This window comes from Cyrtonyx montezumae, unplaced genomic scaffold, assembly GCF_038088225.1.
Source record: "Cyrtonyx montezumae isolate F1298 unplaced genomic scaffold, pur_monq_1.0 scaffold_11, whole genome shotgun sequence".
Lineage (NCBI taxonomy): Eukaryota > Metazoa > Chordata > Aves > Galliformes > Odontophoridae > Cyrtonyx > Cyrtonyx montezumae.
Window position 1 is genome coordinate 1,821,931 of NW_027071837.1, and position 24,965 is coordinate 1,846,895.

At 56.8% G+C, this 24,965-nt stretch overlaps 1 protein-coding gene across 2 annotated transcripts; it reads left to right on the plus strand.

Annotated features, from left to right (window-relative positions):
• The first annotated feature begins 1,365 nt into the window (after positions 1–1,365).
• On the plus strand, positions 1,366–23,324 carry FRMPD3 (FERM and PDZ domain containing 3). 2 transcript variants are annotated; one of them, XM_065729302.1, is made up of 15 exons: positions 1,366–1,428; positions 5,331–5,485; positions 5,687–5,789; positions 5,873–5,918; positions 5,999–6,103; positions 6,863–6,970; positions 7,198–7,329; positions 7,437–7,556; positions 7,682–7,818; positions 8,148–8,271; positions 8,349–8,438; positions 9,469–9,648; positions 13,772–13,916; positions 17,174–17,986; positions 18,471–23,324. In XM_065729302.1, the coding sequence occupies exons 2-15, from the start codon at positions 5,338–5,340 to the stop codon at positions 21,332–21,334; spliced, it is 5,115 nt and encodes a 1,704-aa protein (XP_065585374.1). In that variant the 5' UTR covers positions 1,366–1,428; positions 5,331–5,337; the 3' UTR covers positions 21,335–23,324. The 2 variants fall into 2 exon arrangements, with proteins under 2 accessions (XP_065585374.1, XP_065585373.1); XM_065729301.1 differs by lacking the exons at positions 1,366–1,428; positions 5,331–5,485; positions 5,687–5,789; ... (6 more) ...; positions 8,148–8,271; positions 8,349–8,438 and adding an exon at positions 8,763–8,897.
• The last annotated feature ends 1,641 nt before the right edge of the window (positions 23,325–24,965 follow it).

The window sequence follows — 24,965 nt, forward strand, 5'->3', positions numbered from 1 at the left end:
GTCATAAATTGCTCCTCCTGCAAATCCTTCCCTGGGCCAGCTCCTGCTCCAGCTCTGGAGGAGGATCGCGGAGGAGAGGAGCGGGGCTGGAAGCTAACTTCCCCTTTCTGCCTTCAGGGAGGAACAAAACTTATCCTTAAGAGCTTGCTCCAGTTTGTCCCTTTGAGCAGTTCAGGCCCTGGCTGGCAGCCTGTGGGTCTGGCCACCACCGCTTGGGGCTGGCTGCCAGCAGCACTGCAGTGACACGGGGTCATCTCTCCTCTTTGCAGACACCGCTGCCTGAGCCACCAAGAGAGGTGCCACGTCCGAGACCCTGCTGACCACTGCAGCACCAAGCGCCGTGCATCCACACCGGCTTGTGAGTGGATGAGACCTGGGGGGATAGGGAGAAGGAAAACCAATGGCACAGCAAAGGGGTGTGGGGATTACCCTTCGGGCACCTGCTCTGCAGGTGGGAGTCTGGAAATTGGGGTATCAATGGAGATGGAAAGGGTGGCTTTGCCTGGCAGGGAGGAGTGCTGCCTCCATCCCTGGGGCCAGTGCAGTATCTCAGCTCCAGGAGGGATAGCCCTGATCCTGACTCCACAAAACCGGCTGGCATCTGCTCTGTGGGTTTTCATAGCATCACAGAATGGCTTGGGTTGGAAGGGACCTCAAGGATCATCAAGTTCCAGCCTCCCTGCCACAGGCAGGGCCACCAACCTCCAGATCTGGCCCAGGGCCCCATCCAACCTGGTGCTGAACACCCTCAGGGATGGGGCACCCACAGCCTCTCTGGGCAGCTGTGCCAGTAGCTCGCCACTCTCTCTGTGATTCCCCCTGACATCCAATCTAAACCTTCCCTCCTCAAGCTTAAAACCATTTCCCCCTTGTCCTATCACCATCTACCCTTGCAAAAAGTTGATTCCCCTCCTGCTTATAATCGCTTTATAAACACTGGAAGGGTTTTGCTGGCAGCCTCGTGGCAGCAGCTCCTGTGCCTCCTGACAATGTTTTGGAAGGATTTTGCTTTGATCCTCTTCTCAGCAAGGTGCTTCTGTATGTCTGAGGCTGAGGAGAACAAAAATCTCTTAAATACCCCAAAATCGTGGGGAGAATGGGAGGATAAAACATTGGGAGCCCCCAGGTAAAGGCAATTTGCATCTATAGGAAAAGTAGGTTTGCAGCACTGTGGAAACTCACGCAGATGAGGCAGCCTGATGTCTATGGGAGGCACTCACGGGGTGCCAGCTTGTCCCCATGCATCTCCATCTCACAGTGTGAACTTTGCCCTTGCAGGGACCAGCTGCCCCACGGTGCCACCAGCCAGCACCTGCCCTCGAGCCTGGCTGCCTGGTGAAGGCCCTGGAACTCGTGCACGTGGGGTCACATCCCTGCCACGCTCACATGCACCTCGGGGAGCCCACGGCAGCGGCCAGACACACGCAGGTGGGTACACACATTGTGGGCAGGCGTGGGGAGGGGGTCATCCCTGCTGGCTCATCCTGCTGGAAAATCCCTCCAGGTTTTGGCAGGCAGCTCCAGAAGCAGATGTTGAGCCTCGGGGCTTTAAGTAGCTAGAAATTGCTTTTCACACCCACTTAAATTTCCAGCCCACCCCCATCATCTCATGGCGGGGAGTTCCAGGCTGGGTGGCAAAGTCCTTCCTTTTGCATGTTTTAAACCTTATTGTGCCGATGCCCTCCCGTCCCCACGCCGTGCTGGCTCCCTGCCCGGGGTCAGCCTGGCTTTGCAGCCTCCTTCCTATTCCCTCTCCCTCATCTCCTCTCCTGGCCTTTGACTTAGAGGGGGAAAACGCTGTTTGTGGGCGTCTGCCTTTGCAAGGTGCCGTGGGGGCTGCACTCCCGTTTGTCAGTGATGCCTCTGTACGTGTCTCAAAGGACTTCACAGGGCTCGTGTTGCTGCAGCATCTCCCTGCGCAGAAGCTGTTTGTTCTATTGACCTGTGCCCCTCTGGAGGTTGGGTGCAGCATCTCTGTTGGCTGTATTTTGTGTTAATTACCTGTGTTCCTCCGGGAACGGCTCCTCTCCGCTTTCCCTTCTGCACACGGGCAGCAGCGTGCAAAACCTCCCTTCTGGAGGGGTGGGGGGGGTCTGAACCCATCTCCTTCCCCCTCCAGCATCCTCCATGCTTTCGCAGCTCCTGCAGTTCCTACCTGGCAGAGCTCCCATCTGCCCTCTGCCCCTCGCCCAGATGCCAGGACCATTTACAAAGCTGCAGGCTGAGCAGCAGAGAGCTGTGTCTGCTGCTTCCTTATTTACAGCTGCGTTTGGCCGCCTCGCTGGCTCCTCCAGCAGCTCCAGGGGACTCTGCTCGCCATCTGCTTGTTCCTGCCCTAAAAATACCCAAGCATTTCTCCCCTCGAATGGTCTCCACCTGGCACCTGGCTCGGCACAAGTCTGTGCTCAGGACAGCTCTGGCTCCAGCAGTGATGCTGACACTGGTGAGCCCTCGTGAAGAGCTCTGCTGGTTTATAAATTGCTTCCTAACCCCAAAAGTGCAATCGTAGATGGAGTACATGGGGTAACAAAGCTCTGGGCCATGAGACAGGCCCACATGCAGCTCTTCAGGCCCAGTCCTTGTAGGACTCAGATGTAAAGCCTGGGTCACTGCCTTCTTAAGCTGTCCCCATCCAGCCCTGCCTGTTCCACTGCTGGTCTCTGGCTGCAGGAGTGTGCTGTGTGCTCCCTCTGGGATGGAGAGCAGCGTGCAGGGCTGGAGCTGCCATCTGCTCCCCCAAAAAAACAGCTCTTGGCCCATTCCATGGCATTTCCTGCCTCTTCCACACACACTCAGGATCCCACATGCCTCGCAAGCCGTTCACCAACTGCAGCCCAGCAGATGGAGGAGCCGGGCAGAGCTCTGCAGCAGGAGGGACGGGAATCCAAAAGCTCTGTTTGTTCTCGGGTGTTTGTGGCAGCACAGGAAGGGGGAGGAGAGCTGGCACCCAGGCCTGGAGCTCCGTCTGTGCAGTGTGCACCCACCCAGCCACCAGCAAGGGGCTCAGAACCCCTCCCTCCCACCTTTCTCTTGCTGCCCTCCCCAGAGCTGGGGATGCAGCTGTGCCAGCTCACCTAGCTGTGTGCCACGATGCTTCTGTCCCCTCGCACTGGGATAAGGCACGTCTGCCAGCACAGCACAGCTGGGCATGGGAGGGGGAACTGCTTCCCTGCTCTGTGCATTGGGCTGGAGCCAGCCAAACACTCTAGCATTTGTTTAATTTAACCTTCCGTGAGAATACTTGAACCAAATTGGTGTGAACATCTATCTGAGTGCTCCCAGCCTGTTGTAAGAGGTTATGTGTTTGGTTTTTTTTTTGTTCCTCAACGGTGGTGAGTAGGAACTATTCCTTGAGCTGCAAAAGGTGTTTCCACACGGTGCCATCCTGTTTGCATGCAGTACAAATGCAGATGGAGAGCATCGCTCCAGCTTCGGAGCAGGCACCGCTTTCTTCTTGTGCCTCATCCTGCAGGTCAGCACTGAAAGCAGACATGGAAAGCCAGTCCTTGGAGGGAGCAGAGATTTATTGTAGTAGGAAATGAGAAATGCACATATCGCCTCTGTCTGTATCTGTGGGGGAAATGAGCAGTGCTGGCAGGTGAGTGGCAGCTGGAGGCAGGTCCCGTGGTGATGTGCAACCACTCTGGTGTAGGTTGAGCAAATGCTGCGCCCTCAGCCCAGCGTGGGGGGGCTGGGTCCCAGGCAGAGCTGTTGTACCCACTGGTGGGCACGCTGTTGCTCCGCCAGGGTGGATAAGTCGTGCTCAGGAGGACACTGGTCCTCCTTTATTTAATTTCCTGGTAATGCCTCTGCGGCATCAAAGTCTTATCAGGAGAGGAGCAGCTTAAGAGCCTGGGAAAGGAGTTTTATTGTCAGTATCAGAGCTTTATTCCTCTCTTTTCTTAAACATTGGATGGCAGACCAGGTTATGGCTGGGATGAGGTGCGCTTTTCTCCTTTTGTCCTCTTAAGCTGCAGAGATTTCCCTGCTCGCCTTTTTCTGATGGTAATTCGGTGGCTGTTCCTCTGGGAGCTGCAGGCTCAACAGGGCTGACACGGGCACTGCGGCCATGGGGCGATGCAGAGTGCCCACTTCGCAGCCAGACAGCGTGCTGCAGGACAGACCTGGGGACCCAACAGCTTGAGCAGCACAGCTGTGGCTGCAGGACTTGCCTATGGCTTCACACACCTGTGCCTCCGTTTCCAATTGTGCTGAGTATCGCTGTGCTTCCAGCCCGCAGCTGTACCATCATCCTCACGCTGCTGGGGTTCATCGGGGTGAGGCTGGGGGCTGCTGGGGGGAGTTCAGGGGCAGCACAGGGAGGGCTCTGCTCAGCCCAGCAGCTCTGCTGTCTCCCACAGCCTGCTGCTTCCCTGCAAACCGCAGGCGTCCTCCCTGGCTCTGCCAGGCGTGCTGGAGATGCAGCGTTACCATTCAGCCGGCTTTTCAGCAGCAGACAATGGCTTTGGATAACGTCCATTTAAGAAAATCGGTGGAATTGTGCGATTCACACAATCGTTGTATCGTTTTCTTTGTTTGGTTTTGTTTTTTAATGCTCATGGGGAGCAGCAGAGCAGATAACGAAGCAGCACAGAGCCCAGCGGGGGAGCTGCGATGTGGGGCAGGCCAGAGCCGTGGATGCTGCGCCCCATTGGGACCTCCCACAGGAGCACCGTGTCCCCTCCATGGCTCCCACCCCGGGAAGGAGCTGGGGCTGCTCCATCGCAGCCTCTCGGGGTGTGTGGCTGCCAGTGTGTGCCCTGGTGCTGCTCTGTACCCTCCGGTCCCACAGCCTGCATGCAGAGCTGGCAGCAGGAGGGGGCTGTGGGAAATGCAGACGGATTGGATTAGACGGGTGATGCGTCAAACCCTAAACTGATAAGAGACGGAACAATTGACGTGTTGCCAAAAAGGACTGGGGAGGATCTTTTTTAAGCAGGCTAAATAGTCTGGACAGGAACGAGCAGTGAGCAGCACAGACGCAGTGCTATGCTCATCTCTTTGGTTTTCTGTCCCACGCCAGCTCTGCCTGCTGCTCGCTGGCAGCCCCAGATGGATGAGGACTGGTGATGGAGACCTGGTCCTGCGAGAAACCAGGGCTGAGCCTGCCCTAATCCTGGTGTTTTAGGATTAGATTCCACCTGGAGGAGGGCTACCAAGGAGCTACTTGAGATTAGGGAAAGAGTTGCTGGGATGGGACAGGGTGATGTGATTGACCCCCGGGGTGCCACCCATCGAGCTGCCCTTGGCAGGGGGCTCAAGGGGAGGAGGGACAGCAGCTTTTGCAGCAGAGGTGTGTTACATCCTGCCCCCTCCCCTGTGCTCCGTAGCCATGTGATGCCGGAGGAGTGCGGCGATGATATGGAATGTGGGCAGCTGCCTTCGGACACGCTCCGACAGGTGACCCTCCAACGCCATCCCCGCTACGGATTCGGCTTCGTGGCCGGCAGCGAGAGGCCCGTGGTGGTGCGCTCGGTGGCAGCAGGTAGGGTGTGCCGGGAGAGCCCCCTCCCCCATGCCCCTGTCCCCTTTGGTGGGTCCACAGAGTCTCTCTCCACAGTCATGTATGGGAGTAAATGCTCTGGAGGTGATTGGGACCCACCCCCAACCCCTTTCTGGCTGGCAATTGCCCCCCCCCCCCCCCCCCCCCCCGTGCCAGACCAGTGCTGACCCTCTGTCCCGGCAGGCGGACCCTCTGAAGACAAACTGCTGCCAGGAGATCAGATTTTGGCCATCAACAATGAGGACGTGAGCGAAGCCCCCAGAGAGAGGTTCATCGAGCTCATCAGGTGAGGGCAGCACCTTGTCCATCGTCCCCCATGGCCGAATGCTGAGCAAAGCCGTCCTCCTTCACTTCTCCTTTCTGTCACAGGAAGGCCAAAGACTTCATCATCCTCACGGTCCTGCACACCCACCAGGTGAGGTCCTGCACACCCCACAGAGCCCACGGGGGGAGCAGGGACCGTTTACACCCATTTACCCGGCGCTCTCTTTCCAGTCCCCCAAATCCGCTTTCATCAGCGCAGCCAAGAAAGCAAAGCTGAGGTCCAACCCGGCGAAGGTCCGCTTTTCGGAGCAGGTGACGGTCGGAGAGACGGACCCAGTGAGTGCTGCCTGCTGTTCTCCCATTGCACCCCACTGTGACGGAGCCCCAGAGGCTGCCCTGGAAAGCTGCTCCCACTCGAGGTCCCCTGGGCACCCATCAGTGGTACCGGGCAGTGCCAGCACCCACCTGAGGAAGGGCTGTGGCTTCAAGCCCGGGGCAAAAGGCTTTGAAGGAGCTTCCTTGAGGGGTGAGCTGGCCTGGGTGTTTCTGCAGGAAGCTGCTGTAGCATTCCAGCTCTGTGGCATCATCTGTTAATTGCAGGGAAGTTGTATTAAGCAGCACTAGTGCGAGAAGAAAAACGAAACGAAACAGAAAACCACCTCCAAAAAACAAAGCGCTTCTAGCAAATTCTGGTTTTAAGCAAAATCAATTAAGTAATTATCTCATCGAAGCTCTTTGCTAAATAGAATCAGCTGTCACCCACTGCCTGTGCTTGTGCAGGGGCTGGGGGCTGGGAAGGGGGGGTCAGACCTGAGCTCCCCCAGCACTCCCTCCTCCCAGGCAGCTCTGGCACACGTTGGGATGTGCCTGGCCAACGCACTGCTGGGTTCCCACTGCTGCTGGTGGCAGGCAGGTGACTCCATCAGGCAGTGCTGAATTACTCGAGCTCTGTGCTGCTAAGTGCTCCACGGAGACAATGGGTTTTCAAGGGAAATGTGCCTCTGAGCATGGAAAACTCAGGGAAGCAGAAGATGCCATCACTGCTCCATCACTGACAGTTGTTCCCTCTGCCTCTTCCCGCTCCCCTGACTCCAGGACATGTTGAAGAAGGAAGCTCTCCTCCTCATCCCCAATGTGCTCAAGGTTTTCCTGGAGAATGGGCAGATCAAATCCTTCACATTCGATGGCCGAACGACCGTGAAGGTATGTCCTCCCCTGCTCCCCCCCCCCCAGCACCACATAGATGCCTCTCTTCTCCATGTTTCTCCATTTTTTCTCAGCCTTTTGCTTCCCTGCACAAGCATGGCAGCGGCACTCAGCTGCCTGTGAGCTGCCACCAGGCAGCAGCCACCCTGGGGCAAAGCATGCTGCAGCCCCCTGCGAGGAGGGAGCTGCTGCCTGGCACACAAGCCTGTCTGTGGCATTTGCAGGACGTGATGGTGACGTTGCAGGACCGCCTGTCCCTGAGGCACATCGAGCACTTCGCCCTGGTCCTGGAGTACTCGAGCCCAGAGCAGAGCCACCGCTTCCTGCTGCTCCAGGACAAGCAGCCCCTGGCCCATGTAAGCCCCTGGTGGTTGTCAGGGTGGTTCAGCCCATGGCGTTGCTTCTCTCCTAAAGGATGGAGCTCAGGGCTTGTGCCGTGGGCTCACTGCTGAATCTGCTCCAGGTTGTACAGAGGACGCACTACCACGGCATGAGGTGCCTCTTCCGTGTCAGCTTCTTCCCCAAAGACCCAGTGGAACTGCTGCGCAGGGATCCGGCAGCCTTCGAGTACCTCTACATCCAGGTAGGGACCGGGATGCCCCCACAGTGCTTTCCCCCACCACGCACAACGTGCTCCTTCCCCTTGAGAGGAGGGTGGTGGGTGCCCCGACTCCATGGGTCTCTGAGGACACTTCTCCCCACCCGCAGAGCCGCAACGATGTGATCAGAGAGCGCTTTGGCATGGACCCCAAGCCAGAGATGCTGCTGGGGCTGGCTGCCCTCCACATCTACATCACCGTGGCGGCCACGCGGCCCAGCCAGAAGGTCTCCCTCAAGAACGTGGAGTGAGTCCCTCTCCCCGTGGCACGCAGGGCCCATGCGCTCAGCCTTGCCAGGGCTGGGGGAGATATGTGCCAGGAGCATCTCCATGGGAACCTGGGCTGATTTCCCACTTGGCATCCCAGGCAAGGAGAAGCCACTGTGGCTGTGCAGTCCCAGCCTTGCGGCCCTGGCTCAGCCCGGCCACAGCTCCCCAGTGGTCTTCAGTCTGTACAAAGCACCTTGGGTGCAGATGGAGAGAGCTGGCATGTGAGGGACCCCATCCTTGTCCCCTCAGCGCGTGGGATGCCCCAGCTGGGCAGCCCTGGATCTCCATCCCCTCATCTTCCCACAGGAAGGAGTGGGGTCTGGAGCCCTTCCTGCCTCCCTCCCTGCTGCAGCTTGTCAAGGAGAAGAGCCTCCGCAAATCGCTCTCCCAGCAACTCAAAGCCCACCAGAACCAGCCCAGCGGCACCAAGGTGAGCCCTTGGGGCTGCTGGGGTGACAACGTGGCCGTGGTGCTGGTGGTGATGGATGGTTTGATGTGTTTGGCCAGGTCTCCACTGCCCAGGCAAAGCTGCAGTACCTGAGGATCCTGAACGAGCTGCCCACCTTCGCCGGGGTCCTCTTCAGCACTGTGGGACTGGTACGGTAGCGTGGGCTGGGAGGTGCTGGCACCGTGGTGCAGCTGCAGTAGTGCCATATTCACATCCCTTCAGTTCCCCATCCACACCATCGGGCTGGGACGCTCTTCACAGCACTTTGGCACTGGGCAGGCTGGTATCTCACTGGGACAAGAGTGACCCTTGGTAAAGGCCACCCATCCCCTGCTTGTCCTGGCAGGAAATAGTTCATCCAGCCTCACCACCCCCATGAGCCCAGCCCCACTGCTGCTCGGTGCTGCTCTGCAAGCTGCCACCTTGCTCCTCCTTGTATCTCCATCAGAGGCATCCCCACCCCTCACCCGAGCCACCTCACTTTCTCCATGGCAGGAGGAAAGCCACCAAGCCAAACAGGAGAACGGAGGACCTGCATAGGCTCCTCGCTGCCTGCCTCACCTCTCCATCTCCATCTCTCGCTCCACCTCCCATCCAGGGGACTCCATGTAAGTGTCATCTCTGCCATCCTCCCCTCCCACCCCCACCCAAGGGTTCAGCTGAGCAAGGGCTCAGCTGAACCGTGTACTCAGCCACATGAACTGCAACCTGAGTGGTAAAAAAATATTCCCTTATTCTCTTCTGCATCAGCCTGCCCAGCTCCTCCTCATCTCTGGGTCTCCATACAGCATCCTCACTGGGCAGAGCAGAACAAGAAAGATCTCTATTTCCGATTAAGCCTTCAGTCTTTCTTCTCTTCTAAATGCATTCAGTCCCTCACTCCCTCCTCTGCTCCCCTCCCTCGGTGGCGATGTCAGATCAGGCAGATTTGTAACATGCTCTTACTTTGCTGTAGTGACACCAGCAGGCCTGAATATTTCATGCGGACAGTCAGTGTGGTGCTCGAGACTGAAATGGCCCTGGCATCGTGTGTGCTGCTGCCAGCTCTGCAGAGAGGCTCAGGGAGGGGGCCCTGGTGCTGCTGCTGCTCCCTCAAGGCCAGCTCTGCCCCGAGCCCTGGCCCAGGGATGCGTTTATTCACATCAGTCTGTCTTTCTGTCTCCCTCTCTGTGCGTCCAGGACGAGAAGCAGCCAGCCACCACGCTGCTGGTGGGGCCCCGGCACGGCATCAGCCACGTCATCGACCTGAAGACCAACCTCACCACCGTGCTGTCCGAGTTCAGCAAGGTCAGCAAGATCCAGCTGTTCCGGGAGAACCAGGGGGTGGCCAGGGTGGAGACCAGCATCCTGGATGCCAAGGTGGGCAATGGGGCATCATGGGCACCGGTGGCAGGGGATAGGGGCCAGGAACATCAGTGTGGGTTCCTGGCCCTGCAGGAACTGAGGGGATGTGGGGGTCTGTGCCCGTTGGAGGAGCAGCCTTTCTCCACTTCCCCTCCCTCCACCTCATACTTGAGAGATGGCAGCTCTCCCATGCACCTTCCCGTGGGCACGTACACACTTTATCACCCTGAGAAAGTGCAGCTCCCTGCCACCAAAACCCTCCTGCCTGCATCTGGAGGGGAGGTCCTGCTGGGGGTGAGGCTCAGCAGCACCCGACCGAGCACAGCCTGCTGCGATCTGTCTTCATTTAAGTGCTATCCAAAGGGCTGAGTTTTAAAGCCAGAATGTCCGCTCCAAAATGAGGCATATGCTAATCCTATGGGGGACAGAGATGGATGAGGCAGGCTAAGAAAAGTTGGCAAAAAGATCATTACCTTGAAGCAGTAATCTGCTTACTGCAATTACTCTATTGTACAGAACGTGTCGCTGGCTAAAACATGGGGCTGCAAATAAATCTGTTTCCTCCGTGATCCGCAGTGCTGACAGAGGGCTGTGCTGTCAGTCGGGGCCCCACTCCTCTGGGGAGCTGGGGTGGAACCTGCCCCATAGTCCTGAGATGTAGGAGCCCTATGTATTGCAGGGGGACCCCTCGCATCCAGGATCAGGGCAGCCTGGGTCTGTACCACATCCACCACAGCTGCTCGCTGGGTTTTGGTATTGCACAGCTGGTCCTGTGGGCTAAAATAGGGACCAGGATAAGGAGCAGCCCGCAGGCAATGCCACCCAAATCCCCTCGCCCCTATCCTCAGCCCAAACCCACTGGCCAGGAAGGAGCTGGGTAAGATTTCCAGGCAACAAGTGAGCTCGAGGAGATCACAAACCATTCGTGTTTACTTCAGGAGGAAATGTGGTGTTTGTCTTATAAATAATTCACTGGGTAGTAATAGCTTTGCTTTGGAGCTTTTCCATCCCGGGCTTCAGTCGGTGTTTCAGACAGTCTGTTCTGGATGCAAAGCCCAACAGTGCCTCCGTTCTGCTCCCTTTCACTGCTCACAGCTGCAGTAGTGGCAAAGGGAACCAGGTGCTGGCAGGAGCAGAGGTGCAGGTGGAGAGCCCCAGGGTCTCTGCTGCAGGGACCTGTAAGGGTTTTTGTGTGGACTTGCTGGCAGAGAGCCTTGGTTCTGGCACTCATAGATTTGCTGGGGACAGGGCGGTGGTACTGCAGGCCTCCTGTGATCTGTGTGCACTTCATGCTCGGCTTGGTGGGCTGTGGGTTGCATTTCTTGGGATCTGTGGTCATCTCCCTGGGAAGGGCAGGAACATGGGGCTCCCCACACTCCTCCCAGCCCTTCTGTGGTGAGGCACAGGGACAGCTGGGGACACTGGAGCCATCTCCCCACATCCAACCCCCGGCTGCTGGCCACAGCCCTGCCCAGGCAGCCCCAGCCATTGTAGGACTGATACCAATGAGGACGAACCCCTTGAGAACAGAGCTGGAGCTGTGTGGTGTCTGGCTGCTGGCCCACGCCGTTTAATCACGGGCACGGGGGTAATTGTCTTCGTGGCTCCCAGCAGGACCCGCTGACAGTTTAGCTAGGATCAAGGCTTGGCAGAGGAAAACAAAGGAAAAATTAATTCAGAAGTGTCCCCCAGCTGCCGCTGTGCCTGGAATCTGGCTGTTGATTTCAGCATCCCAGGGGTAGCAGGCGTGCTTCCCGGCTGTGATAGAGACAAAAGATCACCATGCATGTCCAGCTGCAGCCTGCCCAGCTTCTGTCCTCCAAAACAGGGGGGTGCTGGGGCTGGTGGGGGTGGCTGGGTATTCGCTAGCATGAAATCCAAGGGGAACCCCACTGCACTGCACAAACAGCGGGCGGAGCCCTCAGACTTCATCGACGCGAAGAGCGAAGCTTCAGAGTGATGCCAGACCTGAAGGCTCTGCTTCCCAAAGCTAAATTAATCTGATTAATTCTCTTTGCGCTACAGCGTTCCAGGAAGCCGCGAGGCTGAGAGATCTCCTTTGTCTCAGTGCTGGGGTGGGGAGCTGAGGACGGGATGCTTTCTGCACACAGAGCCCTGTGGGTGCCATTCAATGGCAGTGTCAGCCCGGGCTGGGGGGGCTGGGAGCTGCTAGGGGCAGGGGATGGCTGCAAAGGCAGACAGACCGACCTTGGGCACTGGGGGGAGCACTGAGAGCTGTGGTGACAGCAGTGTGGAGGTGCAGGGAGCAGCGCTGAGCTGCAGGTGTGATGCTGTACGTGGTATTGATCATGAAAATGATGGTGCTAATCACAGCGAGCCCCGTATCGACGGAGCCGAGTTAATAATGCAGAAGGGGAGGGAAGGAGAGGTCGCGTGCAAGTGAGGAATTGACTGCTGTCTCGTTAGGTGCTGTGTGATTAAGCACAAAGTTGGCAGAACACCGCGGGTGAGCGGGGAATATAAATTATTTTCATGTGCTGCATGAAGCAGCCTGAGACCCAAAAGGGGGAGATGGAAAGGAAACACACATCAGGTTATTATAAGATGCAGAGATCGGCTCGTAAATTAATGTAAGCGTCAGGGCTGCCGTGGTCCTCCAGCACAACCGTGGCCATAAAATCCCACCCCATCCCAAACCTTCACCTTGGTCTGAACCAGAGGACACCTTCAGGACGCCGTGCTTTGATTTAAAGGCGGTGCGTCATAGGAAAAGTGCCACGTCCTTAATAAGCTAATGCACAACTTGTCTCTCCTACCCAGGGTACATTTATTTTGTTGTACTTTGAGGAGGGATCGGGTGCCAAGCAGGAAACTCAGTGGGAAAAAAAAACGCCCTTAGCTCATTAAGACTGGAAAATCCAGAAAGGGAATAGGACTGAAAGATCAAAACGTGAATGATTTCAGGCTGCCCTTATGGGCGGAGAGGTAGAAAGTGCTTTCTCTTTATATCACACTCCTTCTCATGGCCTGTTATTGGGCTGGGGTGAACCATTACCTGCGTGTCCCACTGTGGGTCTGCACTTTGGTGTTCTGAAACACATCCCCCCTGGGATACTGGCTGAGTGCTGCTGGCCATTAGGACCCCAGAGCCCCAGGATGGTCTGAGCAGCCCTCAGCCCAGCAATCCTTCAGCTGGAGCCGTCAGCCCCCACCGCTCTCACCTCCGTGTTTGCTTCCTTTCTCCTCTCTCCTGCTGCTGCATAACAGAGGGGACAGAATGTGCAAATGTCTCCTCATTCAATAGATGGCTTAAAAGCAACCGAGGAGGTTTAGCCCCGGGTAGGAAGTGTTTGTTTTAAGGAAGGTTTCCTATGGCGGAACTGGAACACATGCTTACCTTCCATCACTTCTGTCGAGCCTGAAGCTGGGCTCAGAGCTGGGCATCCCCCTCCCCACCGCTGGATGCTGCCTTCTCCATCTCTCCTCTCTGCCTCGATCCTTTCCCTCTGATCCGTGTCACCTCAGGTTTGCTCTCCGTGATGGCACAGCTCATCACTGTGTCGCTTTATTTCTCATCTGCACTGTGCACGGCAGCCAGGCAGGACTCCTTTCCTCCCACCCCATGGGGATGAGGAGTGGGGCTGCATCGCATTGCAGCGTTGCATCTGATATTTTCTTCCCTCTCTTGAAAGCAAAGACCTTTTTTTGGCGTGCAAATCAGTGCTCTCCTAAAACAGAAGGCGCCATCTGCTCTTAGGCACAAACTGAATTTCCTGAAGGGTTACGTTTAAATAAGATCCATGGGCTCAGAGCAGTGGCTGGGGGAGCCCGAAGTGGAGTTTTGCCCCTCCTGCAGCTCAGTGGATGCAATGGTGTATGGGAGGGCAGTTTGGTGCCTGCAATGAACTGGGGATTCCAGCATCTGGACACTGCACAGAACCCCCAGGCCTGTGGGTTAATGCCAGTGCTTGCAGGTGTGCTCAGAGCATTGGCACACAATATATCAGGGCCCCGCAGGGAGCATGCAGCAGCTCTCACCTCTTTCATGTGCAGCACGGCACTGTGGGGATTTGGTGAGGATCAGGAGGACCTGGCTGTGTCCTCCTGCCAGCCAGCTCCCTGTGACACCGTGACAGTGTCCATCCGAGCCTCATGCCGTGCCTCTCTTGCCTTCCAGCCTCTGGTGCTGCTGATGGAGTGGCCCGAAGCCACCAACTTCGCCTGCCTGATTGCAGGTTACTGCCGTCTCCTGGTGGACTCCAAGAAGATGATATTCTCCAGGCCGCCCAGTCAACCTCCGCCACCTCAGATTATCAAGGCAGGTACGGTTCAGCCTCTGCTTTCCCTGCGAGCCCCTTCCCCTCCACCCTCCCTCTGGGCAGGGAGGAGAAGGGTTCCTCCAGCATCTCCTGTCCCTGCGGCACCAGCAGCCCACTCTGAGCAGCAAACATGTCCTCTCTTTACAAAGCTCTCTCTTAATCAAGTGTGAGCTGGCAGCCATAGTGTTCGGCTGCGTGGCGGCCCTTTGTGCCACCAAGCAAATGCAGAGTGCTGCGAGCACTGCCCGGTGGCTCCTAGCTCTGACCCAGGTGACACTGCTGTGCTGCTGATTTCCTCCGGCAGGAAGGAAATGTGAGGGGTCTCAGCTTTGCAGGGTCCCAGCCCGCTGCAGGGACACAGATCATGTCCCACCAGGCACTGATGCTCTGTTCCTCGAGGACAGATTTCAGCCGTTAATCACCCGCAATTATTGTCAAGAAGGATTTCAAACAGGAGGTTTGAAGCCAGGAGGTTTGAGCCAGCCAGGGGTTACGTGGGTGTGCATTTGGTGTAAGGAAACACAGAACGTGGGCTCGGTGGCTGGAGATGCTCCCCACTGCCATCTGCGGGGAGGCAGGAGGTGCCCTCCCTCCCTGTGAGCCAAGGGCCAAAAGAAGGGGGCAAAACCATCCCCTGGAGTTGGATATAGCCAAGGGAGATGCTGAGAGCTAGCAGGGACCCCAGGGAACAGAGCCGGTGCCCCGAGGTGTGAGGAGGGCACCGGAATGTGGAGTGGGCACCAGCGAAGAGCGCACCAGGAGGAACTGGGAAGGCAGCTCCAGCAATCCCAGCGCGTCCAGGGACAGACCCGGCGGTGATGTCGGTGTGAGTACATGAGCATGGTTTCCTTCTGTGTCTTCAACCTGTGCCTCTTGCTTACAGCTGCCACTGTGCTCTCTGCCCTGGGTATCCTCCATAAACCCAATCCCCTTTTGATAGGAGTGGATGGTGCTTCCAAATGGACCTGCCGTCCTCAGAGCGCTCCCTCCTTGGGTTACGTCAGCCGGGGGTGGGCTGCAGGGGGCCGTGGGGTTTGGGGAATGCAGTGGGAAGTGGAGAGCACCGCAGAAGCCCAAGGGCTGCCACAGTCACTGGTTGCCTGGGGGATGTCTCAGCACATCCTGGAGGTGCTTTTCCACACTCTGGTGACAGTGATAACATCCAGCATCTTTCCTCAGTGAGATTCTGCTTTGTGATGCAGAGCACGGACCAAAGCAGGAGGTGCAGTAGGTCCTGCCCTTTTCTCAAGAGTCACAAGGAAGCAGAGTCACACCACGTGGGTGCTGGAAGAGCGTGAAAGGGAGCGACAGAGTGGTAGGACTGGGATGGAGCCAAGAGGTCCGTGCTCCTCATGCTGGCCCCTCTCTCTGTTCACTCAGTACACTCAGGCCAGGTGCTCAGGCATCGTTCTGGAGAGGTGAATTAGTTAGCACTGAGAAAACAAAGTCTGCTGACAGTCCTGGGCCTGGTTCAGCTGCAGACTGAGCTGCCAGGAGCCGAGCAGCTCACCAGGAGCACGGCCTGCTGGCCATTAGCACATCTTTGCAGGAATGATAAGAAAGTCTCACTGGGATAAATCAAGTTTGCCCAGACTTCGATTTCCCAGGCTGCAGGCAGGCTTTGCCAGAATCTTAAGCTTCATGTCGAGCCCTGCCCTGTGCTTCTGCCTAGCAGCAGAGCACATCCATCTTCCCAGAGGCCCATTAAACCCTCCTGCTGAACCACAGTCCTGCTTAGAAATGCATGCTCGTTCTGGATACTGTCAGTTAAATCCCTCTCTCAGAGTTTCCCTGCAGAGCCTCACAGACCCCTGCCCTCCCCACAGCAATTCGCCCTCCTGCCCCTTCCCCCCACGCAGCTCCCCACCAGGCATCACGAGAGCAGCGCCCAGGTGCTATCTCAGCTCTTTCCCAGGACTTTATCTCCCAGAGAAAGCAGCTGGATTGCAGATTTGACAGGTTCTGGCCTCGCTCAGGAGCGGGCAGCCTGCAAAAGCCCCACTCAGCAGGGAGAGGCTGGTGTACGTGAGCTCTGGCACACGGTGGGTCTGCATGGATGGTCCTTTCTTGTCTGCCTTGATCCACGTAACCCACCACCACGAACGCTGCCCCCCAGCAGCAGCATCACACACAGCCACCCGGCTGCTTTTTCTGAGCACAAGCACGGCCATAAATGAGAGAGAAGATTATTCTGACTCGAATTTTAGCACTGCAGGTGATGAACAGTATAACGTGTGTTTGGGGAGACAAATGGTCCAATTTGTTGAGCTAATGAATTTAATTAGGATTTATTTGATTTAATTTACACTTGCTAAGACGGAGCCTGCATCCCCCTGGCAGCAGCTCTCGGCACAGCTGCACAACTCAGCCTGACAGGCAGACAGAGGCCCCTCGGGGGGGCTGGACCACCGGCCAGCTGGGGCGGTGTTTCAGTGCTCAGCGAGGAGCAGAGCAGTACTGCAGCAGGTCTAGCAGCTCGCTGTAGAAGTGGCTGAGTGCAGCAGCTCGGCCTGGCCGACGTGATGCAAAAATGGTGGCGATGGTTATTCCTTTCTGGGTTTTTTTTTGCCATCCAACTCATGACGACGGCAGGGTGAGGCTGAAGGTTCACACGTGCAGACACGCTGCTCCCATCGCCCTCTGAGTCGCAGCGGTGGCAGCTCCAGGTTGGGGTGCTGCCTGTGCTGGGCAGCCCTGCTCCTCCCAGAGCTTGCTCGCTCTGTGTTGCTGCGGTGTGGCACAGGAACGAGATGTTTGCTCAGCTGGCCAACGTGGATGGGGCCCAGCTGGGAGCTGAAAGCGGGCTGATGCGGTTAGGAAATGGATCTGTCAGGAGTGGTTAAAGGAACTGAGCGTGGCTTGTTGAAAACAGAGACGTGTGGAGAGATGGGGAGGGAGGGACGTGGTGATCTTGCTGCGTCTGAAGGCGGTTTAAGGAAGAGCAGTGGTCGGTTGTGCTGCAGGTCCGTGATGTCATGGATCGATTCCCAGCAGACAGAAAAAAAAGAAACAAGAAAAACAGCTTTAGGGTCGAGGCATTCCCGTCTTAAATGCAGTCATATTTAACTTCATAACTCCCAACAGCTCTGAGTTAATAATCCACACTCGGTGGGGAGGCCAACAGCTCCGTCACCGCCATGTGTATGGAGGACAGAGGGCAGAGAGCACGTGGGACCGTCCCGGGGGGGCAGCAGCTCTCCGCTCCTCATCTCCCCTCTGCCCACTGCTGCTCCTGACGCTCTGCTACGGTTTGGCTTTAGATTACATGGATGCACACCACCTCCCCCGGCCCACGGCGGCGGGGCACGCTGGAAAGAAGGAGGGCGGGTTCATGGGGGGCCCTGCCGCCAGCCCCCCCCCCGGCAGACCTCGGGCGGCCCGCGCCTCGGACCCGGAGCTCGTCAGCTTTTGCTACCTGCACATGCGAGAGCAGAGGAAGGAGAGAGAGAGCAGGACGGATATCAACGAAAACCTGATATTTTTCGAGGAAACGCGTCCCAGGACCAAATCCGACCCCACGTCCAAGAGCTCCGGCCAAAGCTACGACGGGGCGGCCAACGAGCGCGACCCCGACGGCCCCGAGCGCGAGCGGCACGCCAGCCGGGCCCGGGCACACACCATCGACACGCACCCACGGGGCGACGCTGCCCACTTCTACTGCGACTCCTGCAAGGCCAAGATCAGGAGCCGGCTGGCCTCGCGCAGGGCCGGCAGCACCCGCGACAACATGGTGGACCTCATGTCGCTCCCCCCTCCCGGCAGCGATGAGGAAGAGGACGAAGCGACCGCCCTGCTCCCCGCCATCGCCGCTCCCCCGCCCGGCTTCCGCGACAACAGCTCGGACGAGGACGACCCCAAGCGCCGGGCGGCCGCGCAGGGCCAGGAGCAGGGCCGGCACCTCTGCAGCATCCTGTACGACGAGATCCCCGTCACGCTGATTGACAGCGTGCAGACGCGGACGGTGCGGGACCATGCCCAGGAGCTGGACGATGCCCTGGTGTCCACCCTGCAGGCGCTGGAAGCTCTGGCTGCTTCGGAGGATTGTCCTCATCCCCCGCCACAGCAGACAGCAGGTAGTGGGACAGTCGTGCCTTTCTTTTTCCCTTTTCAGCTTCCCTTCCTACAGCAGCACGTCCTTCCTTTCATCCTTCCCTTCATCCTCCCAACCCTGCAGGCTCATGCATCCCTCGGCCGTTGCAGGCTGGCACCCGGCTCCTGCCCTGTGAGCTCTGCCCAGGGCACTGTGCTGCAGTCCCTGGGACCAGGCAGCCCCGCAGCACAGCTCTCCCGTCCCTGTGCTGCCCACTCGCTGTAGCAGAGCAGCTGCTTCCAGGTTTCCCATCTTGCTCACAGACCTCCCTGCAGCCCTGCTCTCACTCGCACTGGAACCCTTCCCAAGACCTCTTCCTGGGCCAAGAGCTGGATGGAGCTAGCAAGCCAGCTCCGCGCTGACAAGTGATCTCTTAAATGAATTAACTCTTTCTTGGGTCCCTCTGTCCTCCCCACGGTGGTGTGGCAGAAGCATTGCTGTGGGGTTTTCTTTGTGTCCCTCCCCAGGTCTTATCGTTCTGGCCGCCATCACGCCTGAGTCGTCCTTGGATTCCGGCCACGAGACCAACTCCTCGGAGCTCACCGACGTCTCGGAGATGGTCTCTGCGATGAAGCAGCACCAGAACGCAGCCTACTTCCTCGCTCAGCACATCAACAAAGAGAACCTCCTGGCCAGAAAGGACTTGCCTTTCCGAATCCAGAGCTGCGCTGCCCAGGCTGTTCTCACCACGCCGTACGCCCTCGCCCACCAGGAGATGAGCCCTTCAGTGAAGCCAGCTATCTCCCACCCCAACCCCAGCCTTCCCAACTGCAAGAGCAAACAGGAGCAGCAGAACACTGAGCAGAGTTACGCCATGGCTGCCCAGCCAGCACTCACCTCCCAGCGAAGTGAGCAGAACAGGGGGGCTCCTGTGCCAGGCTCTGAATGCAAAGGTGCAGGGCACGCAAAAGCTGCCTTTGAGGGAGCTCTGCATGCCACAGCTGCACCCAACAGAGAGCACTCACAGGACCTACAAGAGAAGATGCCCAGAGAGGTCCTGCCGAGCCCCAAACTCCTCCCGGATCAGAAAAGTGGGGTGACTCCAGCCATCATTTCAGCTGCTCTGCAGCAAGTGGCAAACGCTAAAGGCTCAGCCCCTCAAGTGGGAGCAGCACCAAAAGAAGACAAGACCACAAACGGGAGCGGGGGCTGTGTGTCAGCCAGCAGCAAGCCTCTGAAACTTAAAGGAGGCCAGCTAACTGCAGAGCCATTGTGCCACTGTCAGCAACAACAGCAGCTCTCCCAGCAGCAGTATAGCGAAGCTTCTCCGAGTCCTATAGAAGCCCACAGTGCTAAGGCTGAAGCTTTCCATCCCAGCACAGGAGGTGAAGAAACGATGCCGGGTAAGACTTCTGCCTCTAAAAGCTTCCAGCAAAAAGTGAGTAGAGATGGGCCAGGAAAAGCAGCGAGCGGGGAGGCCGGTCCGAAGGCAGGTGGGGAAGCCCTGAACCTCATCTTTCAAAAACACACGGCTCCTTCAAACCAAGGAGAGAAAACACAACAGGAGAGCTCAGCCAAAAGCTTAAAAGTTGAGAGCAGCAATCTGCACTCCGCATCCCCTGTTGGCATTTTCAGGAGCACCAGCAAGGATTCCAAGGGGCCAATCCAGCTGGTGCCCAGGTCTGAGAGCCTGCAGATCAGCACTGTGCCTTCCAAAAAAGCAGACAAGATCCTGGAGGCAACCCAGGCAGACGCTGATGTCCCAGCTAAACCCAAAGCTCCAAAAGCTCCCTTCAGGTTGAGGAACCTGTTTTCTGCTACATTTCCTACCCGGCTGAAGAAGGAGACAGACGAGAGGCAGGCCCAGCTGCAGAAAGTGAAGCAGTACGAACTGGAGTTCCTGGAGGAGCTGCTCAAGCCAAAGAGCAAAGGTGACCTCCCGCCTCAGGAGTACCTGCACCCTCCTGCCCCTGGGCGCTGCAGCTGCCAGCTGAGGAGCAGTCCTGTGCAAAAAGTCCCAGGGATGTCCAGGGAGCAAAGGCGCAGCTGCGACTGCAAGCGGATTTGCAGAGGGGTGAGACCACCCCCCAGCCAGCTGGCAATGCCAGAACTGGAGAGGCACGGGAGGGATAAAGGCACCGATGACCAGCAGCAGGCAGAAGCAATGAGGTTGACAAGCATGAGCAGCCCTTCCAAAGGCAAACGGATACGATCTACGAGCTTAGAGTCCAGGGACTACCGGTCGGATCCAGAAAACGACGTGTCGTGTTTGACAACGTGTGCTTCCCGAGGGGAATGCATGGGTGCTCCGCAGTACAAGAAGCTCTTGCGTCGCTACAGTGTCAGTGAATTAGATAAGACCGATAGGACATCCCTGTCCTCTGACATCTACCAGAACATCTACCCGGCCAGGCTGAAGGGCCCTCAGAAGGAGTCTGAGCCCAGCATCCTTTGTCCGGTTCTGAAGAGCAAAATCCAGGAAGCCGCCGGGGTGGCTGATCCATCCTACGTCCAAATAGCACAGGAGAAAAAGAACCAGAAAGGTTCGGCAGTGTTCTCTGTGCAGGAGGAGCTGTATCCAAGCCCTGCAGAGCTGAGGGATGAAGACGTGGAGGATGAGAAGTGCTGCTCCATCCGGTACTGCTTCTACTACAGGAAATGTGACGTTGCGGATGATGGGAGCGAGAAGGATGAGCTGTCCTATTCCATCCCCATGCAGATACTGCCGGGAATGAAGCTGGACAACCAGGTGGTCCCGGTCATGAGCAGAACACTTCAGGTCCTCGAAGCGACAGCCTGCAGCAGTCCCAACGACAGCCAAACCCAGGAAATAGACTTAAGGACCTCCACTTTCGAGGGGAGCTTGGCAAAGATCAACATCCTGCGAGGCCATGCCTACAGCTTACCCAATGGGTTTCTGCAAGTGCAGCTGGACACCAACGAGCTCCTGACCATCCTGCGGCAGTGCGTGGTGAGCCCTGACGTCCGGGACTGCAAACTCTACATCTCCCAACTGGCTGAGTACAAGCAAGAGCTCGCCCTCAAGTTCAAGGAGTTCCGTGCGTCCTGCCGCCGCGTGGCAGCCGTGGACAAAAGCCCAACCCACATGCTCTCCGCCATCACGAGCAGCTTCCAGGTGCTAAGCAGCCTCATCGAGACGTTCGTGAGGTTGGTGTACATCGTGCGCTCGGAGTCCCAGCGCCAAGAGCTGCTGACGAAGGTGGAGGAAGTGGTGAGAAACTACACCTTCCTCCTGCGGGCGGCGGAGGAGTCCACGGCCAGAACGCTGAGCCACCAGCAGACGGTGGAGCAGCTCGCCCGCCAGTCCGCCACGGTCGCCACCGTGATGAGCACGCTCACGCGCTCCCTGAAGACGCTGATCAATAAGTAAAGCAGCTGCAAAAGCCACCGGGCTGCGTGTCAGTGGTTTCCTGCATCGACGGGGTCTGCTGAGGATGTCTGCCCGCAGGGAAGGCCCGTGCCTATGGAGGTCTGCAGCGAAAAAGACGTTGGTTCTCTCCGGAAGGGATGGTTTACGTTGGTGGTGTTTGGAAAGGGAAATACCTGCCTTGTTGCAGGCTGTGCAGCTGGCTTGTCGGGGGTCTCAAGCAGCTGCACTGCTTGTCCTCCTGCACTCGGGAGGCACGGTCACCCCATCGCCACGCTTGTTGGGTTTTGAGTGGTTCTGGGTCTCCCTCGTGCAAAGAGCTGGCACCATCCCCCTTTGTCACGGTGCGTGGTGAGCAGCGGTCTGCGGGGACTGAGCTGACACCGCCCGGCTTCACTTGGGCCACGGTCCAGTCAGAGCCAAACCAGTGTCTTGCCACGTAAACAGCTCTTCTGCCTCCTGGGTCCTCCTGGCCCACAGATGCAATGTGATTAGCAGCAAAGGCATCTCCAGGATGCAGCTCCCTGCTGCTGCGCTAGGGCTTGGGGAATCCTAGCATGGGGAGGATACCACGTTCCTAGGGCAGGGTTAGGTCCCCCCAGCAGGCTCTACTCCCACAGCTTAGGCACTGATGCCCCAGTCCTGTACACGGGCACTGCCTGTGGAAAGGCAGCAGCTCAGTGCTGTGTGAGCTGTTCCCCATCCTTTGCTGGATGGCCGTGTTCGTGCTAGGAAGCCTGCAGATACCCAGATCGCTCTGTGACCAGTGCAAGCCAGATGCTGGGCTAGCAGCTGAGAAGGAGACCTCTTCCACGCCATTCTCCAGAGCAGGTCTGTGCCTTGGAGGCTCAGCCCAGCCCCTCTCCTGCTGCTTTCTTTCACAGTGCCCATGGGAGAGGAGCCCAGGTCGGGTTGGTCTGAGGCATGGCTTCCTCCTGAGCCTGGCAGTGCTGCTCCTGCCCTCCTTGCTGGGGACTGGGAGCCTTCCTCTTGTGTTCACAGGACTGACTGCCATGAGGAACATTACTTAGTACCATGTAATGGTTATTTACTCAGAGTCGGGTTGGGTTTTTTTGTTTGTTTGATTTTTCTTTATTTGCTTTTTTTTTTTTTGAACTTCTAGTTGAATGGTAAAATGACTCCTGATGGCTTTCCTCCACAGCCCTCCTCCTCCCAGACTAATTTCTAGACCCAATCAATCAGACCGCCTTAACTGGGAGCACTTCTGTGCACTCACCCACCCTCCAAAACACAGCAGCCAAGAGGAGAAAATGCAAAGGTCACCGTGCCACCACCACACCTCACACACACGGGGGGGTCAGGGCACCCTGTGTACCCCCCTGCACCCATCTCAGGCTGAAGGGGAGATCACAGTGGGAGGGGAGGGGCTGCCAAAGCCCATAGGCTTGCCCCATGGCTGGCTGAGCAAGCTGTCAGGGATCTCCATAGGATCCACCATTTCCCATCCCTATTATTTTTAATTTTAATTTTAATTTTTTAAATAAATATGCACATTTGAAATCTCTCGTTCTTCCATAAGAGTTATGGAAATGCACAATGTGCTTTTAATGTGCACGTCCTCCACGGAGTACAGCAACATCCCATGGCTGTCCCAGCTTGGGCTTTGCTGCCAGCAAGGCAGAGGGGGTCCTCCTGCCTCCTGCCTTCCACAACCGTGTAGCAAATACAGAGTGGAAGAGCCAATTTGGATTTCAGACCGACTGGGCAGAGTGTGTTGTAATGCTGAAGGCCTGCAGGGAACTGTGGTTATCTTTTCTCCACGAGTGGTCCATTACAAAGCCCCACGTTTCCTTGATGCCTATGTCATTCCTCCATAGAGCCCTCAATCTAATACAGAGGAGAATTTTTTTATGGTCTGTATATAGTATATATATAAAAAATATATAAATTATATATATATATATATATATACACACACAAATTTATGTCTTGTTTTACAAACAAGAAAGATTAAATATATTCCTCTTAATATCCAAACGAGCACGTTGGGTCTTTTTTTTTTTTAATTATTATTGTTTTATTTTAAATAAAAAAAAGAACTTGGTGCAAATAGGGCTGCTCCTCGCTCTGTTCACAAGCAAAAACACCTGTCCTTTTGTCGCTACAGAAATGCACACATGGACTCCAGGAGGATGGAGGGCACGGAGCAGCAGCTCTGGTGCTGACCCTGTGCAGTCTCCTAGCTACCCGTGGGGACGTGGCTTCGTGCCTGGCATGATGCACTGCTCTGCTCAGCGGGGAGGAAGGAGCTGATGTGTGCCCTGTGCATACCCTAAAGCCTCCAGGAGCCACATGAGCCACGACTGATACAGACAGGGCACACGCAGCCTCGGGAACTGGGCCACTTCTGTACGGGGGCTGAATGTGTTGTCTGAAGTGAAGACAGCAGCAGCTTCAGTGCACACACTTTCCCAGTGCCCCCGGGCAGGCTATTTTAATCTGCATCACACCATTCCCCATGCTGACATGACAAACGGCGCTCGACACCGACGGGGGCGACTATTTATAAAGCTGGGGATGGATCAAAACCTGGGCAGAGCCAAGAGGTTCTTTAACACCACGCAGAGCCTGAGGACATCACCAGCAGCCGCAGAGCGGGCGCTGAGCTCCCTCAGTACCATCTAGCAAGCCATCAGCCCCGCGGTGCAAAGCAAGGATTTCATCACACACTTGCTGTCGTCTGTAGGCAGTGACCCATACAGATGCTGGGAAGCTGTTTTCCAGAGGTGTTCTCCCCCAGGGCTGGGTAACTGTGCAGCCACAGGGCACGCACAGGGCACGGTGTCCCACCCAGCTCCCCAGGTAAGGAGCAAACAGGGCGGTTTGCTGCAGCAGCACTCTGAGGTCATTGCGAGGCAGAGAGGCTGAGCTGAGAGCAGCAGAACTCCCAGCGCTGCCTCTCTGGATGCGTGCCCTGCGGTCAGCTGGGAGACACAGATGAAAGGGCTGTGGTTCCAATAAATCCCACTTTGAAAAGATCCTGGGAAATATTCCTAAATCCAAAGGGATGAAACAGGGGACTTTAGTGCGGGAGGAATATCCACCTCTTGCTGGAGCAGCTGGACTCCATCCTCCTGTTTTTGAGCAGAGGGGTAGTAATCGTGCAGTGAAAATTAGGAACACATTCAAAGGGAGCAGGGAGGAGTTTTAATGAGCTTGTAATTCCCAGTCTGCACTGCTTCTCATGGGGGCCTGGAACACTGTTTCCAATGGTTTAGTCCTTCTCCTGACAGCTGGAGGATGTGCTGTGGTTCAGTGGTGCTGTGTGTAGCTGTGTGGTTCAGGTGAGCTTCATTTCCACACACAACCTACTTGGAACCAATGGGATACCTACCATTAAGTGATTTTCCTCTTGAAAGGAAAGCACAGAGTGTTCTAATAGAGCCAGTAAGGATCCGGAAACAAGACAGCTCTCGTTTGATCCTAGAGGTTTCCACTGTAGCAGAAAGGGGATTTATCTGAAAATAATCCCCGTGAAAAGGACTGATAGAGGCGGAGAAGCAGCAGAAAATGAGCAGCAGGCAGACTGTGTTCATCTACAGCCTGCATAGGAAAGCCTCAGTCTGCTGAGTACTGGAAAGTGGAGTGGCATTGAACGCAGGCTGCAGGTGGG

Bases quoted from the DNA above. Each gene is read 5' to 3' on its own strand.
- FRMPD3 (XM_065729302.1), top strand. From the start codon at position 5,338: ATGCCGGAGGAGTGCGGCGATGATATGGAATGTGGGCAGCTGCCTTCG. The intron at 7,557-7,681 runs GTAGGGACCGGG...CCCCACCCGCAG, and splicing joins TCGAGTACCTCTACATCCAG to AGCCGCAACGATGTGATCAG. The intron at 13,917-17,173 runs GTACGGTTCAGC...GTTTGGCTTTAG, and splicing joins ACCTCAGATTATCAAGGCAG to ATTACATGGATGCACACCAC.